The sequence below is a fragment of the Neomonachus schauinslandi genome, chromosome 5 (genome assembly GCF_002201575.2).
Source record: "Neomonachus schauinslandi chromosome 5, ASM220157v2, whole genome shotgun sequence".
NCBI lineage: Eukaryota > Metazoa > Chordata > Mammalia > Carnivora > Phocidae > Neomonachus > Neomonachus schauinslandi.
The window spans coordinates 25,099,493-25,122,802 of record NC_058407.1 but is presented as its reverse complement, the minus strand read 5'-3'; the positions used below and the strand labels follow the sequence as shown (position 1 = coordinate 25,122,802).

Genomic DNA, 23,310 nt, shown 5'->3' with positions numbered 1-23,310 from the left:
GGATTATACCATAATTTATTTTATTGTTGATGGACATTTGAGTTGTTTCCAGTCTTTTGCTCTTAGAAACCATGCTGCACTGAATACTCTTGTATGTGATCACTTGCGTGTACACGAGAGTTTCTCTAGTCTATATGCTTAGAATGTGGTGCTCGGGTCTATACTTCTAAAACATCTGTAGATACTGAGAATTTGCTCTCCTAAAGAGTTGTACGAATTTACACCCTCATCGGCAGCGTGAAAGAATTTCTATTGCTTCTCACCAACACTTAGTATTCTCAGGCTTTTTAATTTCTGACAACCTGCTTGGTGCAAAATGTTATTTCATTGTCATTCAATTTGTGTTTCTCTGATTCATAGTAAAACTGAGCTCCCTAAAAATTATGGGTTTTTTTTCCCCACAAAAGTTTCTCCTATGAATTTTTTTTTTAAGATTTTATTTATTTATTTGACAGAGACACAGCGAGAGAGGAAACACAAGCAGGCGGAGTGGGAGAGGGAGAAGCAGGCTTCCCGTGGGGCCAGGACCCTGGGATCATGACCTGAGCTGAAGGCAGACGCTTAACGACTGAGCCACCCAGGCACCCTGAATTGTTTATTCTTCTCATGTGTCTGTTGGATTGCTGACATTTTCCTTTTTGAATTGTTAGGGTCTTTAACATACTCTTGATATAAGTACTTTGCAGGTTTGATGTATTGCAAATATTGTTCCCTAGTTTATGGTTTGGTTTTTCACTATGTTCATGGGATATTTTCACTTGAATGTAATCAACTTTATCAATCTTTCCCTTTTGATAGCTTCTGTAAAAAATCCTTCATTAAGCTTTTCTCCTTTATTTCTTTCTAAAATGTTTAAAGTTGTGATTTCCATATTTAGACTTCTGTGGTGACAATTTTTGTGTATTGTATGAAGTAGGGAATTGTTCCCTCCCTATTGTGCCAGCATTACTCCCTTAAGAGACTATTCTTTCCTCATCGTTCACTTTTTCTTTTTGAGAGAGAGAGAAAGAGAAAGAGAGTGGGGAGGGGCAGAAGGAGAGGGAGATAGAATCCCAAGTAGGCTCCAAGTCCAGCATGGAGTCTGACTCGGGGCTTGATCTCACGACCCTGAGATCATGACCTGAGCTGAAATCAAGAGTCGGACGCTTAACCCACTGAGCCACCCAGGCAGCCCCACGTTGTTCATTTTAGTCTCACCACCACAGTCACTCAACAAATTAGTTGTGTGACATTTCTCTTGTATACGTTACTTGTAGAGCATCCTGAGTTTCCCTAATTGGGCCAAGTCTTTCTACTGACCTCCACCTGTGGCTTTATCCCTACTCACACTCCAAGCCTGGTTTGCCATCTGAGAAATACTGGTCAATCTCAGGACCATTCTTCCTAATGTTCCCAGGCTCTCTGTCTGCGTTCTGACCACTAGTTTTTTCCTAGTGATTTGCACTTCTATTTTGGGTTATTCTATTCTATTTTGAGTTACGGTGATCAACCACCCCACTTTGCCCAGGACTGAGGAGTTTCCCTAATGCAGGACCGTAGGTGTTAGTACAGGGATGGTTGCTGGCAAAGTAGGATGGGATTGGTCACTTTAGTTCTTACTTCCAGTTTCAGCTTCCTTCTATGTTGACTCCTTGGCTCTTGAGTCAAGGTATTATCGCTATGCTCACTAATTATCTTTACATTGAACTTATATTTGTTGTGGTGCTACTATATATCAGAGGCTGTGTGTGATGTGTTTCACATCATATAGTATCTCATCGAACAGTTACAACAGCTCTCTCTGTCTTCCTTTTACACATGAGAATTGCCCATTTAATTGGCAAGGATCACAAAATTAGTGACATGAGAGAATGAACCCAAGCCTTTTGACCAAAAATATTTTATTTCTATAAAACTTGCCATCTTCCTAAGCTGAGGAAAACACAGCTGTAATTGCATGAATGGATCTACACCTCTACTAACTGAACTTCTGGGTGGAACCCTATCATACCTAGTCTCACTGTCTATATATTTTGGTCTAATTCCTGCCACGTTTGACAGTACATGAAATCAACTTCGTATGTTATAAAGCACAAGTCATAATTCCATTTGCTATGCAACAGTACAAACATATCAAATGTTGTATTAAGATAATAACTAAGAAGACAGATAACATGAATACTATCACATAGCAGCTCACATTGCCACATCAGAGTGTATCCCTCCAGTCAAAATGTCACTGCATGGATATGGGATCTTTTTATTACAATGCAGCTTCTTTATCAATCTTTTCCTTTTTATAGCTTATTGAAGAAATCTTGCAATAAGTTTTTCTCCTTTAATTACTTCAAACCCCAAATGTTATTTGTAGATTAATACGAAATTATATACAAAATACAAAATACTATTATTTGTATGTTAGTTCCCCAAATATTAACAGGAGTTAGGGAGGGGAGAAAATGGTCCAATTAGTTTGGGAAACAAATTTATTATAGAACTTCTCCATTTTTTATGTCAATTTGTATTGTGATTTCCTTACACAGAGATAGTGTAGCATTTCCAAATGATTTGACCATGAAACCTTTTTGTTTTGTTTCATGACTTCTCACTAGCTTTGAAATATACACAGGGAGAGGATGTTTTCATTCTGTAACAGCACAATATCCTCCAGAGGGCAGCATGTTCCCTTGGCATATGGCCAATCACCTGTTTGTTGAACAGATTGGCAAAGGTTTTGGAACATGGTCTATTATATTTCTGGTAATGGATGTAAAATTCCTAGTGTAAAATTTCTAGTTCCTGTAGTAGAAATAGGCATTGAAATTTAACTTAAGGCCTATAATAAAATAGATGTATGACACTGACATATAATACTAAAAAAAGAAACCAATTGGGTCTCTAATTGATCACAATTACATCATTGGACTGTAAAGTTCAGATCACAGGCCAATCTTTATTCTTTCTTAGCTATCTGTATTACATATAACAAAACCAAACAAAAATCCAACATCTTACAGTTTCTAAACTTAACTTCAGAAAACATTTTCTAGTCTTAGAGCAAGACATCATTTTTTTGCCTTCAAAAATTCATTACAGCTCACCTTAGTTAACAAATAGCCTAGTACAGTCCCGATGGATCCATTGGACCCATGGACCTCATCTGGCAAAAATAAATTCTGTTCACTTGCTCCTTGAATTGAGCTAAGAAGCATATTTTTGCAAAGACTAACTGGGGAGGCAGAGGAGGAGAGAGCGAGAGATCAAGAAAATAGTAGTGAATATATACCTTCCAATTGCAAAAAGATATGGAAGAAACACCTGCTTCGGTGGTTAGAATGAGTAAAGGCTATGGTTATGGATTGGAGGTTTTCTTTATGCAACATTAACTGGCTTATAGTGGGAAGTGAATTCATGGTCATGTGTCTTAGCAATATCATGCTTTTACTGTGAACTCAGTGTCAGTAACCTGATAGGATGGCTGTTTTCAGGGCATCACTGGACTGGAGAACTCCTGAAATGTTCTAAGGTTTGATAATGACCTTACAACAATGATATTAGGAAACGGTTTTGCTCTCATAAATCTTCTACATCCTAGAAGGAAAGGACAAAATTATTGTTGTATTTACTATGTGGTCAGCACCAGGCAAGTCACTTAGAGTTTAAAGATGAATAAGATGTCTTGCCTGCCCTTAAGTAACTTACAGTGTAAAAACTAGCTATCTAAGAGTTAAAATTTATTTGTAGAAAGTCTCTTTGAAAGTCGTTTATGTCCTTAAAAAGGTAATTAAAGCATTTCTATTTGTGTCTAGTAAAAGATTCAAAGTAGGTAATCCAAAATATTTGTTGACTCCAATTGGACTGCAAATCCCTTCTTTCAAATTTGCTGAGCCTTCTCCCAGTTTTTTTTCATTTTTTATTAAAAAATTTTTTAAAAAGATTTTTTCTTTTAGCAATCTCTACACCCAACCTGGGGCTCAGACTTACAATCCTGAGATCGAGAGTTGCATGCTCTACAAACTGACCCAGACAGTTTTTTTTAAAAATAGTCTTCCCTTGGGGCACCTGGCTGGGTCAGTTAGAGCATGTGATTCTTGATCTTGGGGTTTCAAGTTCGAGCCCCACATTGGGCATAGACATTACTTAAAAAAATAGTTTTCCTCCAATAAAAATAAAAATATTCCTTAAAAAATAGTTTTCTTTTAAAATTTTTATTATAGTGGGACACCTGGGTGGCTCAGTCAGTCAAGTGTCTGCCTTCAGCTCAGGTCATGATCCCAGGGTCCTGGGATCGAGTCCTGCATCCGGCTCCTTGCTCCGCGGGGAGCCTGCTTCTCCCTCTGCCTGCCGCTCCGCCTGTTTGTGTATGCTCTCTCCCTCTGACAAATAAATAAACAAAATCTTTTTTAAAAATCTTATTATAGAATCACAGGAAATTTAAAAATATCAAAAATATATCATCAACCTTCCAATTACACTTTCAAATATTTCACTCATTGCCATATATATTATCTTCACATATTAACTAAGTTGTTCTTGATCACTATAGTAATTACCTTTATCATCAACTATAATGCTGAGTTGCCAAAAAATTCAGTTTAAGACATAAAGTGAGTTAGGCCCCAAAGACAAAATCTTAGTGATCTTTTACCCAATTCTAACAATTGTCACCTTTATGTAAGATGAAAACAAGAGAGGAAGTGAGATTAGTGGCTTAGTTTCTTTATATCAGATGAAAACTAGAGAAAACATGGTGTTTTCGTGGCTCTTACCTCACAGCAAAAAGTGGTTGGGCCGGTACAGGTTTCCTGGTTCCAGTCTGTGTAGTGTTCCTGGCCTCAGTTTCCTTATTTGGAAACAAAGGAACTGAAAGAGATTTTTTTCTTTAAGTATTTTTTTGTGACTATGTAAGTAATATATGCACTGATTTCTGAACACTTGGGGAAAAAACAGAAGAATATAAAAATAACCCATAATCTTATCACACAGAGAGAGCCACTATTAACATTTTGACGTATTTCTTTCTAGAAAGAGGATTAGAGAAAGACAGGAGAGCACATATACATACAAATTAGGAACGGGACATAACCGGATGTATAGACAAAATCAACCAATAGGAGAATACTTACAAGTACTTTGTGAAAATAAAACAGGATATCGGGCACCTGGGCGGCTCGGTCAGTTAAGCATCTGCCCTCAGCTCAGGTCATGATCCCAGGGTCCTGGGATTGAGTCCCACATCGGGCTCCCTGCTCAGCGGGGAGCCTGCTTCTCCCTCTGCCCTTCCTCCTGCTTGTGCTTTCTTTCTCTCTCTCTCCCAAATAGATAAATAAAATCTTAAAAAAAAATAAAACAAGATATGAATTGTTCTTAAGAAAATATAAATTACATTAATTGACTCAAGAATAAATAGCAGAAAACCTGAATAGATGTATAACTATGAAAAAAACTGGAAACATTTGCAGAAACTTACTTTTATGAGATAAGTATCATTACAATCCCCATTTTACAAAATGGGGAAACTTGAGAGGCTACACGTCAAGAAATTAGCAGAGCTGGGACTTGTCAATAGTTTCCATTATCACAACCACTGTACTCTGAGAAGGTCTGGACCCCAACAAGGAAAAATTCACACTATGGTAGTGAAGTCATTTAATGATCAGGAACCCAGACCCTGTTCTGTGCTAGGCACTGTTCTGGGTGCAGGCAATGCAAAGAGGAATAAGCATGCAATGGTCCCTGTGTTCAAGAAGTTTCTAGTTGAGTCCAGACAGACAAATAATTATACAGACTACACTGCAACATGCTAATTGTTATAATAGAGGTAGAAAAAAGATGTTGTCAGAGCTCAGAAGAAGGAGTGAGGCCATGGGAGACAAGGAAAAGCTCATATGAAAAGTTCCACTTTGGCTGGCTCTGGAAAGGTAGGCAGAGGAAGGAGAGAAAGAAGGCATTCCACACAGAGGGAACAGCATGTGCAGAGGTGAAATGCTATTGATAGTCTATACAGTGACTTCTTCATAAAATATTTTTTTAAAAAACAATGCAAAGAGACATTATGTGTTTTTGACAGAAGGCAATATTGCTCAGCAGCATCTTTTCCTTATTCCATCTTGACAAAAACTGCTCTTAGTTCATGTTAAAATGGTCGTGATATTTGGCAAAAATCTACTGTATTCTTCCTTAATGAGTTATCAGAAATTCTGCCATGCCATTTGTCTTCTAAGCAAGTTATTATGAAGGCTGTCAGTAAAGAGTAAAGATGAGGATAAACAATATATTCAGCAGTCAGCAGGGGGCTGAGAATCTGTTCATTCAGAATCAGCAGGGGGCCATGGGAAAATGTCTATTCTTTAAGTAAGCCTAGGAAGGACTACCATGCAAAAGAGAGGGTACGTTTATAAGAAGTTAAAGAAGTCTTCCTCTAATTTAAACTTCTAGGAGCTTTCTGTGGGCCTTCTGCTTACAGACAGAGAATGAATAAAGCATAGCAGACATTGTGATATAAGGGTGATGTTAATTTTGACCACTCACCAAAACCTAATTCAGAGACTGACTGATGAATCTGATACTATACAGAAGGTCACATGTATGGGTAATTAAGTTGACAGTCACAAATGTCAAAATAATTCACACTCAGTCTGCAGTACAGGGATTTCACTGTCTTAGTGAGGCTATTATTAACTATGTGGGTAATTAAGAATTAAAATTGCGTGTTTGTCTTCCCCAAAGTTCTTACAGTTTGGGTTAGAAGAGCAAAGGGACAAAGTTTAGAGAAAGACGGATCTGAGCTCTGAGGCTTATTCCTTGTGGGACTTTGAACAGGTTACTTAGCAACTCTAGCTAATAATGTCTATTTCACAGACTTGCTTTAAGGATTAAATGATATAATATATGTAAAGTGTTAGCACACAAGTGTTCCATAAATGGCAGTCATAACAATGCTGCTGCTGGCTTAAATATTATTATTAGTATATAGATTCAAGGACAGTCTAGACTTTTCTCTGAACATAATATGTTCTGATAGGAAGAAGAAAACGTTTATTAAACCTAAACATCTATGGATAAATTAATTATATTATGCATAAAATATATTCTGCTGATAAATTTTATCTCTTGTACTGTCACTAATGCAATCTAACTTGTTGTCTATGATCAGGCAGAAACAGAACCAGTTTTAGTTCTTCTTTTTAATTTATCACATTTCTAATTGTTCTACTCTACTTTGAGAATCTGAGTTTAAGTATAAACAGCATCATTGAAAGAGCTCATTTTTCAGCGCATGGTTTTAAAATAATTATATTTTACTGCCGAATGTCCTCAACATACACGGTAAACTGAAAGGTTTAACCTTCTAGAAAATTATTGTTACTTAAACTGGAAAACGATTCTGTCCTTTGAGAGGATAAAGGGTTAATCTCCTATAACTGAAACCCATAGTTAGAACTCAAGGGATATTATTTATTTTAATCTTCATTTTTTTCCAGTTATTAATTTAAACTATCAGAGAATAACAGTATATTAAAGCTGAAAATGTCCTTAAATGACCTATTTCAGTTCCTCAATTTGATGCAAAACTAAGGTCTGGGATGTAGCCAAATACCAAGTGTGGTACTTCAACATTTTTGTTTTAGAATTGTGGCACCTATAAGTAATATATCCTGATAATTGCTAGAAGTAAATAATGGAACTAATTTGGTATGGAATAAACCAGACTTTTTCTAACTTGACTGGTTCTCACACCTAAGGATAAATCTCAGCTATTTGGAACATTGTGGATAACATTAAATGGCTCCCTTCTAGTACTCTGAATAATAGCCCACATTATTTTGATAACACATGCAAACATTCTCTAACATCTGAAAAGTTAAAGTGGTACTCAAAATCCCTCATTTTAGGTGTTGGACAGATAGCATTAGATGCAGAATATTTGGCTTTGGGAAATTTTACACATTTTCTGGCATACAACTAATATCTTTCTCAAATATTTGTCTATATTGTCTTGTTCACTGTAACTGCATTACATATTGGCCAAGAAGATCAAATAAAACAATTTTTTTGACAGATACACTCTTTTGGTCTAAAAAGAACACAGAATGGGTTTTTCCTGCAGGCCAGTTGATGTCACTGTATAAAATTTGCAGTAATTATGATAAAAAAACTAAAATAGACTTTTTAACCCTATACTTTCAACAATTTTTCACCCATACACATCCAGTCATGCATGTAAAGCTGTCGTTTCCAATCTAGACCTTATCTGATTAGTCTTAGCTATTCTGAAGCACTGCCAATCAGAGTGATTGTGTTATCACCGTTGTGGCAATTAAATGCTCTATTTGTTTACTATTGAAAGCACAACTGATCTGACACACAGTCAAGTTACAAATAGTTCTGTGTCTGATATTAATGAATGCCCATAATGCATTTTTCCAAAGTTATTTCTTCGCAGTTAAAATGACACAGTGATTCTCAGCTAGGGACAACTTTGCCTCCCAGAGGACATTTGGAAATGTCAAAAGACATTTTTGATTGTCACAACTGGGAGAAGAGGAATCTAATGGGTGGAGGCCAGGCATGCTGCTAAATATCCTACAATGTACAGGTCAGGACACCCCCCACCCCCTAAAACCACCCCAATGAAGAATTATCTGATCCAAAATATAAATACTTCGAAAGTTCTGGGGGTGGATGATAGTGATGTACAACAATGTGAGTGTACTTAATGCCGATTAACTGTACACTTCAAAATTGTTAATGTGGTAAATTCTCTGTTATGTATATTTTACCACAGTAAAAAAAAAAAAAAATCGGTAGTGCTGAGACTGAGAGCAAACAGAAGAAGGGATTTCTAGATGGAGAGAATATCTTGTATAGTAAAGAACCCTGGCCCGTGATTCAAAGGCAGGCATTGTGGTTTGTGGGACAGAATGGAGAGAGATGAAGTTGGAGAGAAACTTGGGCAAGGAGTTTGTTTCAGGCTGCTAGTAATTGGGAACCATCCAAGGTTGGCAAGCAACAAAATAGGATGTCCAGATTTTCATTTTGTTTTGGAGGAGGGGAGTGTAGAGACAGATCTGGTAAAAGGAGGGTAACAGGTGAAGAGGTAGGCTACCAAGGTTTATTTTTTAAAACTTTGATTCAGTGTAAACATTTGACAGATGAGGAAAGTGGGGGGAGATTGTATGGAACAGGCGACTGTGGGAGAAATTCCATGAGCTTTTGTTTTGTTTCATCTGTGTTGTGCAAACAGTGAAGTCCCCATTTGTACAGATTAACTTGCAAATGCCTGTGTGTCAATTAGAAATTTTACTCGAAACTCACCAATGCCACCCCATGGAAGTAGGGCAAAGAACTGCAGTATGTTTAAAGTCAGTAATGTTGGGGCAACATTATTTGAGGTATCCCCAGCTTTTTTTACCCCCAAAGGCTTCTTTTATTATCTACCCTCCACCTCAAGTTGAATCGAGGATTTATGAAACTAAAAATATCATTTATTGACAATTTGCTTTCCTATTTTTATAAATCAGATACATATATAAATGCCAGTCAGAGCTCCTGATCCATGATAATCAACCAGTATTTATATTTTGAGTTAATTTCATTATAATAAAAGCAAAGAAGCATGAGATTTCAGTTTTATACAGTCTACATTAAGTAAATGTACAATTGTTCAACTATACTTTGATTTGTTAGTTGTTTTGGTTTTTAATAATAAAAATAGTTTGCAAAGCCCCAATACTACCTACAAAGTGATCCAAGTCTTTAAATAAAGAGCAAAAACAAAAACAAAGTGATCCAAGTCGGGGGGGGGGGGGGCGTGTGTTTATAAACCATTGATCTAATCCACTGATTTTCAACAGGGGGCAATTATGCCCCCCTGGAGGACATTGGGCAATGTCTGGAGACATTTTTGGTTGTTACAGCTTGGGTTGGGGAGCAGGGTTGCAACTGGCATCTAGCTGGTAGAGGCCAGGGATGCTGCTATAATACATACATCCTACAGTACAGGGACAGGCCTCACAACAAGAATAGTCTGGCCCAAAAAGTCAATAGTACCAAAGGTTGAAAACCCTGGTGTAGTCTAATCCCTTCATTGTACAAATGAAGACAATGAGACCCAGAATTGTTAAATGACTCTTCCTTTTATTTCTAAAAATTTAGTTTAATTTTTAATTAGGCAAGACATTCAAGGAGTCCAAAAATAGAACATACATAAAGGTATCCAGGACTCAAACAGACATTTCTCCAAAGATCTACAAGTGGCCAGTAATGACATGAAAAGATGCTCAACATCATTAGTCATTAGGGAAATGCAAATCAAAACTACAATGAGAAGGTTTTTAAAAATTATTATTAGGTTTACTAGAATGGCTACAGTAATAATTTTTTTAAATGGAAAATAACAAATGTTTGTGAGAATGTGGAGAAATTTGGACTCTTGTACGTTGCTAGTGGGAATGTAAAATGGTGCAGGCATTGGAAAACAGTTGAGTAGTTCTTCAAAAAGTTAAGCATAGAATTATCATATGACCCAACAATTCTACTTGTATGCATATATCCAGAAGAACTTGAAAATAGGTACTCAAATAAATACTTGTAAATGGATGTTCATAGCAGCATTATCCACAATAGCCAAAAAGTGGAAATAACTCAAATGTCCATCAGCAGATGCATGGATAAATAAAATGAGATATGTATGTATGTATATATATATACACACACACACACAATATTACTCAGCTATTAAAAGGAATCAACTACTGCTACATGCTACAATGTGCATGAACCTTGAAAATATTCTATGAAGTGAAAGAAGCCAGAGACAAAAGGTCACATGCTATATTATTCCATTTATATGAAACATCCAAACTAGGTAAATGCATAGAGACAGAAAGCAGAGGTGGTTGCCAGTGGCTGGGGGGAGGGGAAAATAAAAGGTGACTGCTTAAAAGGTACAGGATTTTCTTTTGAGATAATAAAAATGTTTTGTGACTAAACAGAGATGTGCTTGCAACAACATTATGAATATACTAAATTCCATTGAACTATATACTTTAATAATTTCACATGACGTGAATGTCATGGATTTCATAATAATTTCATATTATGTGAATTTCAAAATGTGTATGGTGAAAAGCTTATCTTTGGTCTACTTTCAGCCCAGTTCCTACCACACCCACCCATAGGTAACCAGTGTTCTTAGTATCTGAGGAATCCTCCAATATATTGACGCATAAAGAAACAAATGGGTAGATAGTTATCTCCCTCTCTTTTTTCACACAGAGGTAGCACGTGATATAAGTTATTCTGTGCCATGCTTTTCTCAGTAACTTACCTCAGAGATCTTCTGTGACATGGACACTCTTGAACATCACAGGCCAGTTAATTAGTGAAATGTTCCTCAATCTGGTTCGTTTGATATTTGCTGATTATTAGACTCTGATTATGTGTCTTTGGTAAGAATACCACAGCAGTGCGTCTTCTCAACTGCATCTTGGCAAGTGACACACTATTTTGATTTGTCCCATTGCTAACAATGGTCATTTAATCATTGGATTAAGGTGGTACCTGCCAGGCTTTTTCACTGTAAAGCTGTTTTTCCCACTGTGCAATGAGTTAGCAATCAATCACATAACATGTGCTATTAAATCTACTCTAACAATGTTTTCAATGACATCTTCTGCTATCTTATACACTGCCCTTTTTAACATAACCTCATGTATATGAATAAATGTCATGTGTCAACTCCGATTTTCTCAGTCTCATCTGCCTCAGGGGTCCTGCCTCTGCAATGTCTACTTCATGAGGTCCTAGGTTCCTCCACCTGAGCCTGACACCCAAGGCTCCTCCCACCACACTAAGCTGTAAAGCCTGGCCTATGCTCAGCTAGGAGAGGACGGAACCAGTAGGTAAATTCCCTCTCAGTGCCTAGGCACCCTTTGTTGGATTGTTCCAATGCACGATATTTCAATAAACCTGTCCAGAGACATCCTGCATGGCTGACCAATTGACTGTTTCTGTGAAGGAGCTGTGACCAGCTCAGTAATGTAAAACCTAGTATTTGCTTCTCATTCTTCCCTGTCTTACCTTTTTGCCTCACACTTACTGCCCTGGGATTGGGCCTGCCAATAAAACATTCACACTTAAATTTTGCCTTGGGGTCCATTTACGGGGATCATGGGCTTGACACTATGGGAGAAATTTCTCTTCTATCAGAGTAATAGAAACAATTGTGTTTTTCCTGAGTGATTTTTAAAAAAAATATTATGGAAATTGGATCATGTAACCAATCATATTTCTCTTTGCTAGGACTCCAAAAGTTTAGGGACAAATGTGCAGCCCATCCCTAACCAGTGCATAAGGCAATACGGTATAGATGTCTGTATTCTAATATCTGGTTGTATTTTTTCTTCATCCTTCATTACTTCATTATTTCTTTTTGTGTGTTTTTTTAGTAAGAAACTTAAAATCATTTGTAGAATATCCAGAAGATAAAGAATACAGCTTAGAATAATGACAAAAGCACAAAATGAGAGACAGAGGCTATTCTGGGGCTCTCTCTAAATTATGGCATGACCATGTTTTCATCATCTACAAAATTATAGGTTTAGACTAGGTATCTCTAGGGTTCTGTCCTAAGTTCAAAATCCAATGACTCGGGACACCTGGGTGGCTCAGTCAGTTAAGTATATGCCTCTGGCTCAGGTCATGATCCCAGAGTCCTGGGATCGAGGCCCACGTAGGGCTCCTGCTTCTGCCTCTGCTCCTTCCCCCGCTTGTGCTCTCTCTCCTTCTCTCTCAAATAAATAAATAAAATCTTTAAGAAAAAATAAATTTAAAATCCAATGATTCATTAATACCGACTTAAGAATTGGAGCACACTTGACTCCTAACCACAGTACCAGGCTTCCCTTGAAGTATGATTCTCTCTCTATGATGGTAGAAAGAATATGGGCTTTGCACCACCAAAAAGGCTTGGATTCTAATCTAAGTTTAGTGGTTATATGACCGAGGAAGTGAATATATTTTGAATTTTAATTTCTTCTCTAGGCAAAACACATCTTTTAAGTTTGACATAGTATGTGTAAAGCTTCTACCAGACTAAGGCACTCAGATCTTGCCTCCCTCCTTTCCCTCCCACTCTTTTCCCCCCTCACCCCTTTAAATCTACTTTGGCCATAACTGATTCTGACCATAATCATGGGAAAATAAAATGTTGAGATTATGGGAATAAAGAAAATAAAAGGAAGAGCTCATCGATTTTAAAACTAACTTTCTAAACTATCCCACTTCAGCTTGCATTTATGTTTGTATTTCTGTTTTCTATATATTTGATATATATATTTCTATGTATTTGATATAAATTGTATATATCTATAGGATTTATTTGTACTCTACTCAAACACATTTTAGGGACAGGCAGCATTGTGTAAAGGAAAAATCTTAGGCTTTGTAGACATTTCACCTTCTATATGGCCTTTAGCAAAATACATAACCTTCCTGAATCCGTCTCCTCATCTCTAAAATGGGGCTAATACTACCTACCTGGAAGTGTTGTATTAAATAAATTATATGAAATATCCTAGCATAACATAGCAGGCACTAAATATGTATTGGTTCCCTTCTTCTCAAAGAGGTTTTCAAGTTCCATGAGGGCAGAGATCACATGTTGATTTTATTCACCTCAATAAATATTTCTTGGTCATTTAACAAATTACTTTTTAGCTGTTTGTTTACCACTGGAATTTCTGGGTTATATGCTGAGCAGTAAAACCGAGGCCTTACCAAACTGTTCACCCTAATTAATAATTAGGGACCGTTTGCTCAGAATGTGCTCAAAATGTATTCTAGCTCATTGCAAAAAATATAAAACCCGTGTTTCCATCATATTAGAGCCAATTATTCTGATGGGTATTCTGTTGAGCCATATGCTAACCTGGCAAATACATACTTTTAAAAGAATTATGCCTTTTAGCCCAGAAATTTTACTTCTAAGGATTTACTGTAAAGAATTAGAGATATACTCAGACTCATGTTCAAAAGTATGTCCAAAACACATTGTTTATAATGGGGGAAATGGGAACAATAAAATGATTAATAAACTAGCACATATATATAATACCAATTATGCATAATAGACCTTACACTACATTTTAGAAGAATATTTAATTATATGAGAATTTGCTCAATATAAAGTGAAGAAAACAAGTTAAGAACTATATGTCGATATCTTTTTTTTTTAAAAAGTGCATATGTTACAATAAATAATACACCAAAAAAGTAAAGTTGTTTTCTTTGGTGATACTAGTAATTTTTGTTTTAGAATTTCCTATATTTCCAAATTCTCACAAAATGTACATATGGTTTTTAAAATTCAAAAAACACCAATGACCTTATGCCCACTTTATTTTCAAAAAGGTAAGATTAATATTTAACGCGAGGATGAAAACCAACTTTAGGGACGCCTGGGTGGCTCAGGCAGTTAAGTAAGCATCTGACTCTTGATCTTGGCTCAGGTCATGATCTCAGGGTTGTGAGTTCAAGCCCTGAATTGGGCGTGGAGCCTACTTAAAACAAACAAACAAAAAAAAACTTTGAACACAGCTATGTTTACAAAGATTATGGTAATACTTTTTTTCACTTCATTGAGAAAACAATTTTTTAAAAAATCAGACTTTTAAAGCATATATTGAGCTTTTGAAAGGTAACTTTATGAAGTACAAAAAGCAAAGAGTTTTCAGAGTGAAAGCCAGGTGGGTAGCCCTGATCAAGTTACCTGCTGAGCCATTTTCCTCATCTCTAAAATGGGAGCATAACACCCAAATCACCGGCTGTACAGTAAGATTTCCATGATAGCAATTGTGAAGGAGCCTGGCACATAGTAGGAACTCAGAGTCTATACAAAGTCTCAATGTTCATTAAATGATGGTCAAACTAAGGGAAAACCCATTGAACTTCGGGGTAAATAATTCCAACTGTTCGGCATAAACTACACCAAAAATTACTGTATTTTGTCAGTATTCTCCACCATTTTCACGGACATTAAAATAAACATTCACTGAACCCTTAAATCCCAACCTCTTTCACATTATTTAATCCTCGCAAACCCTAAGGATAGCACTGTTTGTTTAATTTTTATCCTTTTTTAAAAAATTTTATTATGTTAGGCCATTTATAGCTGAGTAAACAAAGGTCTTTAGGAGGAGATAAAGGCCTTACGGGGTTAAGGAACTACCCAGCACCATCCCTAAGTGATGGACAGAGATTCTGAACTCAAGCTGCCTCCAAAGTCTTAGCCACTACCCACTAACCTACTACTCCATAGGCAACATTCAAACTTCAATTCCAAATCCATTTTTTTAGGGCCGCAAAAACGAAACGGAAACAAAAACAAAATCCAGCACTTCTCAAAGTGCTTATTCTCCAAGAACTGCATTTAGCATTTCAGATCCGAGAGAGCTGAAAGTCTGCCCCCCCAGACGCGGAAATCAGTGCGATTCTGATCAATACCGTTACATCAGAAAGATTAAAGACTGCGCCGGGTCTCTGGTGGCAAAGCAAAAGCAACAGAGAAACAGGGAGACCACCACACCATATTCTAGAATCAATTTGACCTCATCTAACTATATTCTGTACTTGACTTTCTTTGGTGAGTTTCACGTCTGTTAGTCTAGTCCTGCTTCTCCCACTTCCTTTAAAGTGGGCCGAAATAAGCGTTACAGAATAGAGAAGGGGACTGTGGTATAGAAGCCCCCAAATCACAGAATCTGTGGGAAAGTGAGCAAGAAACTCAAGAGCCAAGAATCCGTCCTCACAGGTGTAAAATGGCAAGACAGCCCCATTAGCCATGCTGGCGAGAAATCATGTCCGCTCTATAGGATACACAGCCGAACCCTCGAGGCAGGTGAGCAGACGAGAAACCCGGACCCGCCTCCCTGCCTTTGCAGCCTCTCCGGCACCCTCTCCCGCCAGCGCTACTACTGAAGTTTCCCACAGGGCTGTGCGCCGCGCGGAAGGCTCGATCGCTCGCGCAACCACTGGTTGCCAGGAGACACTGCCCAGCCACCTCCTCCAATCAGGACGCGTCTCTCTGTGCCCAATCAGAGAAGCTGAGAGAGCTGTAGTCGGAGGTGAAAGGTCACGCTGCTGTTTGGCGGCCATTTCTCTGGAAGCTCCGCGATTCGCGCCCGGCGGGAGCTACGCCAGTCACGAGGGACGGACTACACCTGGGTCGGCGGCGAGTTTCCTGCATCATTTGCTTGTAGTCGCCATGGTAAGGAGGAGGAAGGGAGAGCAAGGGAGAGCGGTGACCAGCCTCGCCGGGCCTGTTGGTTGATTCGCGCGTTTCCCATTCATCCGCGTGAGGAGCCGCGCACCCGGTAGCCAGCCCCTTTCTCCCTGCTTTGGGGCTCTGAGGCGCGTGCTCTCCTTCCGATGCCTTTCCCTCCCCAGCAGTTTCCGGACCCCTTCCCCTCTTCGTTTGATTGTGAGCCTGAGTTACCCTTGCTGGCTGGGACCACAGGGTCGGGGTAAAGATGAAGCGGTTTTTATGTCTCACTTATCACGCCCAGAATCGGTTTTCTTTCATCATGTTGCGATTCTTAGCCCCGCAGCCCTCTAGAATACAGAGCCCAGGCATTGGAGCATTCATTTGTTCGTTGACCAAATGTTTTTTGAGCTCATGCTACCTACCAGATGCTGTTCTAGGCGCCAGAATATAAGGTGAAAAGTACTAACGCGGACCCTGCTCGAGATTTACTCAGTCGGGTATGAGAGATTGTATTAAATAACATCAGCATGTAATTGCAAATAACGTGCAGTGCTAAGAAGAGAACAAACAGGATGCTGTGAGGATACGCGGTGGTACATTAGAAGAGTGGTCAGGCATGGCATCCCTGGTAGGAGGATTTAACCAGAAACCTAAATGATATGAAATATGAAAGCCAGCCCCTTAAGGAGCAAGAGGAAGGGTGTACAAAGCACAGGGAACATGTGCATAGGCCTCAAGGGCCTGAAAGAAAGCTTGACCAGTTGGAGGAATTGACAGAAAGCCACACAGCTTGCAAGAACAGTGGTTATGAGATAGGGTCGGGAAGATCTCTTAGGTCATGTTAGGAGGTCTGGATTTTACCTAAAGTGCAGTTGCAAGCCATCGAGGCATTTTAAGCAGAGATATCCCATGATAAAAATACTTGCCCTGTGGTAAGTTGGAGAAAAGAGTAAAAACTGGAGACCCATTAGGAGGTTATTGCAGTAGCTTCTCTGTTCTTTGACATCACTCTGAATATGCTAATTACCTTAGAGAGCTTTAGTAGTCAAGTTTCTTGGTTATTTTCTTTCTTCGGACTGATGGGTGAGCAGATGAGGGAAGGAAAAGTCTGAATTCACTGGGGGATACTACTGCTGGTTTGCTGAATAAACAAACATTAAGTGATTGCCCATATGTATAGGCAGCTTTGCTAAATCAATAAGACCCACAAGACCTAGCTCCTGGAATTCAAGTGAAAGACTGTCAAATGCCATCTGCCCCTTCCTTCCCTCTGTATCCTCGTATTGGACTCTGACATCTCTGAATTGTTTGTGTGTCCCTGAGATCGCCTTGTTGTTTTACTCTTCCCTCCTTTTACATAGGTAGCCTCTTCTACCTAGAACAACCCCTTTTCCTTCTGGAAATACCTTTCATCCTTTAAAATGGAGACATTACTTATTTTGGGCAACCTTTCCTTTTGACTCTGGATTGATTTGGTACCCTTATACATAGCATATCTCCTCTTACAGTATAATGTCTATTGGTATGTGTTTTGCCTCTCTTCCTCCTACTGTGAGCCTGAGGACAAGGAGTGTAATCTGCATTTATTTTTTTTCACTGCTTTTACCTTGTTTCTTTGTAGCCTGGTACAATGAGTAATGTATAGTAGGTATTCATTGTGTAAGTGAATACTGAATGAAATTGCCTAACTGGGTATTTAAATTTCTCTTATGCTTTTCAACAAATAGAAGTGAAAATTATGTAGTAAAGTGAGAGTGAGTCAAGAACTTGCTTTATTTGGATACCATAAAATATTGGTGATTTGGTAGAGGGGAGTAGGTAATGGAAACTGAGCTAAGGAAAAATAAATTGAGTCCTGTTTTTGTTCTTTGTGCAGAGTTTGCCTCTCAATCCCAAACCTTTCCTGAATGGATTAACAGGAAAGCCAGTAATGGTGAAACTTAAGTGGGGAATGGAGTACAAAGGGTACCTGGTATCTGTAGATGGTTATATGAACATGCAGGTAAGCTGAAGAGATAAGAATCATTAAATTGTATTTATTTTGCTCTACCTTAACTCCTCAAAGGTTTACTGTGATTTATAAGAATGGAATCAACCAAAGTGACAAACATAAAATTCAGAAACAAAATCAGTGTCAGGGGAGGATATTATAACTGTGATAAACTGTGTATGAGACCTGTAAAACCAAAATTCAGCCACAGAATTGACTTCAGTGGTTAAAATAAAAAGAACTCCGATATTTGAGTCACAGTGGCATAAGGAAAACACAAATGAGGTTTTTGTTTTGTTTTGTAGAAAAGGCAAAACTCTCCCAAGCTCTGAAAGAAATTTTACTTTTTTTTTCTGAAAGAAATTTTCAAGTGAATTTCTTCGGTCTTTTAATGAATGCTAAAGACATAAAATCAAAGTAATTCAATGAAAGCATTCTTGAGGGAGAAGACAGGCCAAACCAAAGGAATTGATGAACTGTGACTGAATGTCTGTTACGCTAGCTTCTGTAAATGTTTAGGACCAGGTGTTTTTGTTTTTAAAGATTTATTTATTTTAGAGAGAGAGTGCCCGGGGGGGGGGGGGGGGGGGGGGGCGGTGGATGGAAGAGAGAATCTTAAGCAGACTCCCCGCTGAGCTTGGAGCCCAACGCGCAGCTCCATCTCATGACCCTGAGATCATGACCTGAGCTGAAATCAAGAGTCAGATGCTTAACTGAGCCACCCAGGCACCCCTTGTTTTCTTTTTGTAATTGTGGTAAAATATAGCTAACATAAAATTTACCACTTTGACCATTTTCAAGGGTAGAACTCAGTGACATTAAGTGCATTCATATTATTGTGCATCTATCACCATTAGCGATTTCTGAAACTCTTATATCGTCCCCAACTGAAACTATACCCATTAAAAAATAACTCCCCTTTCCCTCGGCCCTTGGTAAATGTTATTCTTTCTGTCTGTTCTAGCTCATATAGCGGAATCCTATAGTATTTGCCCTTTTGCGTCTGGCTCATTTCATTTAGCATAATGTTTTTAAGGTTCATCCATGTTGTAGCATGTATCAGAATTTCATTCCTTTTAATGACTGAAATAATATCCCATTGTATGTATATACCACATTTTAATCCATTCTTCTGTTGGTATACATTTGAATTGTTTTCCGCCTTCCGGCTGTTGTGAATAACACAACGACCATGGGTGTACAAATATCTGTTAGAGGTTCTTCTTTCACTTCTTTTGGATATATATCCAGAAGTGGAATTGCTGGAATTTTTTGAGGAACTGCCATACTGTTTTCTATAGCAGCTGTATCATTTTACTTGACACCAGCAAAGCATAAAGGTTCCTGTTTCTTCACATCCTCACCAATACTTGTTATTTTCAGTTTCTTTGATAATAGCCATCCTCATGAGTGTAAAATACCTCATGGTTTTGATTCACATTTCCCCAGTGATTAGTGATATGTGATCTTTATGTGCTTATTGGCCATTTATATATCTTTTTTGGAGAAATGCCTGTTCATGTCCTTTGCTCCTTTAAAAACTGGGGTGTTTTATTTTTTTGTTGCTTAATTGTAGTAGTTTCCAGCCAGGTTTTTGACGAAAGAGTCTGAAATTATATTTTCCTGAAGCATAGGTATTTATGTGACTGATTAATGGCCGATGGATTTTAAAGATTACTTGGGTGGTCAGTCCAAGTATGACTCCCAAGTATTCCATACTGGTAGTACTTGTAGGAAGAGTACTAACAGGGGCACTTGTAGGCAAAAAGCTGAGATTTTCCTTAATTTAAGAGGTTACCACTTAAACAGATGATGCTTAGGTCCCCAAAGTTCTTATAGAGCATGGTTTTGGCCTGGAAAATTCCTCAAGCAGGAATCATTTACCAAGGCCATAGAAAAATCTGAAGAGTATACCATTCTGCTGAAAATGTTCCAGACTTTGATAGTGGTGGTGATTATACAACTTTATGAATATATTAAAAACCACTGACTTGTACACTGTAAAAGTGAATTTTATGCTATGGGAATTGTATCGCAATAAAAGAAAGAAATAAAGAATACCCACGGAATATTTGGTTTTAGAAGTAATGTAGTGTCTGGTGAGCCTGCCAGAGTTGTGAAATGTATCTGAGTAGCCACATTAATGATGTTTTTTAATTTATTTATTCAGCAAATGTTTATTAAGAGCCCATTATGTGCCTGGCTCTGTGTATACACCAATGAATAAAACTAAGTCACTACTTTCAAGGAGTTTGTGTTGTAGTAGGAGATGGTAATATAATGTGATATCAGGTAATGATAGACACTATGGAGAAAAAGAAAGCAGAAATGGGGTAGTGACAACAGTGTGCAGTGTTAGATAGGATAGCCAGCGAAAGGTTCTCTGAGGAAGTAAATTTAAGCAGAGAAAGGATTGAGTGAACAACTGAAGAGCGTATCAAAGAAGGAAGAGCATCTCAGTTTGAGGGAACAGAAGTACATAGGCCTTGTGGCCGAAACTGCTTGGTATGTTGAAGGCATGGCAAGAAGGCCAAAGCAGAGGCACCTGGGTGGCTCAGTTGGTTAAGTGTCTGCTTTCAGATCAGGTTCAGGTCGTAATCCCAGGTATATGGGATTGAGCCCTGCGCCCCGGGCTCCCTGTTCAGCGGGGAGCGGCTTCTCCCTCTCCTCCCAACTTTGCACTCTGTTGCTATCCCTGTCTCTCTTAAATAAATAAATAAAAATTTTAAAAAAAGGGCCAAAGCAGAATGATGTAGGGGAAGAATGATAAAAAGGTTGGAATGGTAGTCATAGAGAGCCCTTTAAGTGATTGTGATTTCTAAAAGTAACAAAGTTTATTACCTGTATGTGGAAGGAAACCTAAACATTTTGATGTAAAATTAGAGTTTCCTGAAATAACTATAAAGGTCACTCTGAATTGTTTAACTTTCTCTTAAGAACTTATTTTGCTCTCTTTGTTAGCACATAATTAAAAAAAATTACTATTCAGTTCTTTGGTTTGGGTGTTCTAATATAAAAGTATTTGATAATTTAGCCATAGATTTTGTACTCTGAATTTTGTAACTTTTTTATAACTGAATTTTTGGAAACCTTTAAAATCACAACTTATTCATAAATTAGAGACTGTTTTCCTCAACATACTGTTTTAATGTCTAATAGAAAGAAATGTTACATAACTAAGAGATTTAAAAAATTACGTTGAAACAAGCTTTATTACATATTCTACATCCATCAATGTTAACTTAACAGAATGTTTATATGAAACCCAGAAGTACTATAGTAGTAAAAGAAAGCTAATCTATTATAGGTAATTGTCGGTATAGAAAGGTCTCAGTTAATAAGTTCTCTCACCAATATTACCTAATATTTTAGGTAGTGTTACACTATTTCCTTCCTGTGTTACTATACTAATATATTTTCTTTTGATTTAAAGCTTGCAAACACAGAAGAATACATAGATGGAGCATTGTCTGGACATTTGGGTGAAGTTTTAATAAGGTAACAAAACAGCAGTAGTATATATAAGGAATGACTGGAGAGCATTAGAAATACCTGTTTAAATAGACAAATGCCTCAGTTTCAGAATCACTTTAAATCACTATTAACATATTCTACAATTAAACTTAAAGAATTTTGAAATCCTTAAACTTGTCCAAGAAGATGGAAATTTTTTGGAGTTATTCATCCTTAAGATTTTTCTAGTGATGATAGTAAACTTTCTAGCTTGTAGCTGTAACCTTTTTCAGTGGTTTTAGTTGCAAGAGCTTGGTTTTGAATTTCAGTTGGATCTGGCCGCTGTTAGGGATTTTTGTTATATTCATTTTCTTGAACTAGAGTCACACTTTCAAATTTGAGTCATTCCTTGTGGAAGATCATAAAGATACTATTTTATAACATCCACTGGGTGAATAAGTGCCATGGGCTTTTTAACAAATCAATGGTGAAAACATCTTTTAAAAAAGAAAGAAAGGATACATTGTAAATTTAGCATTCAGTATTTTTATAATCAAAAAGATCTAGCAATAGTAATTCAGATTTTAATGTGGTTTCCGGTTGGAACAACAAAATGGATTGTTTTTCTATTTACAGGTGTAATAATGTCCTTTATATCAGGGGTGTTGAAGAAGAAGAAGAAGATGGGGAAATGAGAGAATAGCATCTTTTGTGGGGAATTTTTTTTATATATATTTCTAGACAATAAACATTTTTTTTTTTTCAACTTGACTCATGAACTATTCCTATTCAGATATTTAAATGTAGAGCTCAAATGTTGAAACAGTTGAAAGATTATTCGGAATTAATACTTTAAGAGCCATTCAGCTTCATTCAAGTTGGTTTTCTTTTGTAAGCTCAGTAATCTTTTTTTCTACAGGGGAAAATTATATGCTTCATAAACATTTATGAAGGTGAATTTCAGCCCTTTTCTTGTAATTCTATATTAACTGAGACCTTTTAAAAACAACTTTCTTTTAAAGTTATTTTTGAACAACTTTTGACATGTATTAAGTTAAATATTTTCTTAGAATTAATATATACTGTTTTATTTTACTTAGTAGCTAACAAATTACATGTTAATTCTATGTCAGTGTAAGCTGAGTAATGTACATGTTACAGCTAAAATTGAAACATCACCTGAAAATTAAAATGATTGTGGATATAGAGCACAACAGAAATTGTGAACTGATATTTAGGCTAAAAGCATTTGGTTTGTTCACTTAAGAGAATTAAGTGTTCTGAACAGAACTCCTTAATGTGAATTAAAAACCAGTCTCACAGTTAAATTCTGAGGACAGTACTAGTGGTTTTCATTTATGTTTTAAACTCCTCAAAACCATTTAGAGTTATACATTGTTAAAATGTATACTCCACAGTGATAAAATATATACTATGAACTGTGAACTGGTTGAAAACAAATTAGGTCATTTAAAGTCCCATGTTGTCAGAGAATGCCATTATTGCACTTTAACGGTCGTTCACCACATAGTTACACGAGTAAAGTAAACTTTGGATGTGTATCCCCAACTGGGACAACTCAAAGATAAAAATGTTTAGCTGTATGGAATTTTACTTAGTA

General features: G+C 37.3%; 1 protein-coding gene across 1 annotated transcript; it reads left to right on the top strand.

Annotated features, from left to right (window-relative positions):
• The first annotated feature begins 16,104 nt into the window (after positions 1–16,104).
• On the top strand, positions 16,105–22,550 carry SNRPF (small nuclear ribonucleoprotein polypeptide F). The gene is made up of 4 exons (XM_021687536.2): positions 16,105–16,249; positions 18,123–18,248; positions 21,670–21,734; positions 22,326–22,550. Exons 1-4 carry the CDS (start codon positions 16,247–16,249, stop codon positions 22,390–22,392), a joined length of 261 nt encoding a protein of 86 aa, XP_021543211.1. The 5' UTR covers positions 16,105–16,246; the 3' UTR covers positions 22,393–22,550.
• Positions 22,551–23,310: the final 760 nt, after the last annotated feature.

Excerpts from the sequence above, each read along its gene's own strand:
- SNRPF (XM_021687536.2), top strand. Across the intron at positions 18,249-21,669 it reads ATGGTTATATGAACATGCAG|CTTGCAAACACAGAAGAATA; the intron begins GTAAGCTGAAGA and ends TTTGATTTAAAG. Across the intron at positions 21,735-22,325 it reads TTGGGTGAAGTTTTAATAAG|GTGTAATAATGTCCTTTATA; the intron begins GTAACAAAACAG and ends TTCTATTTACAG.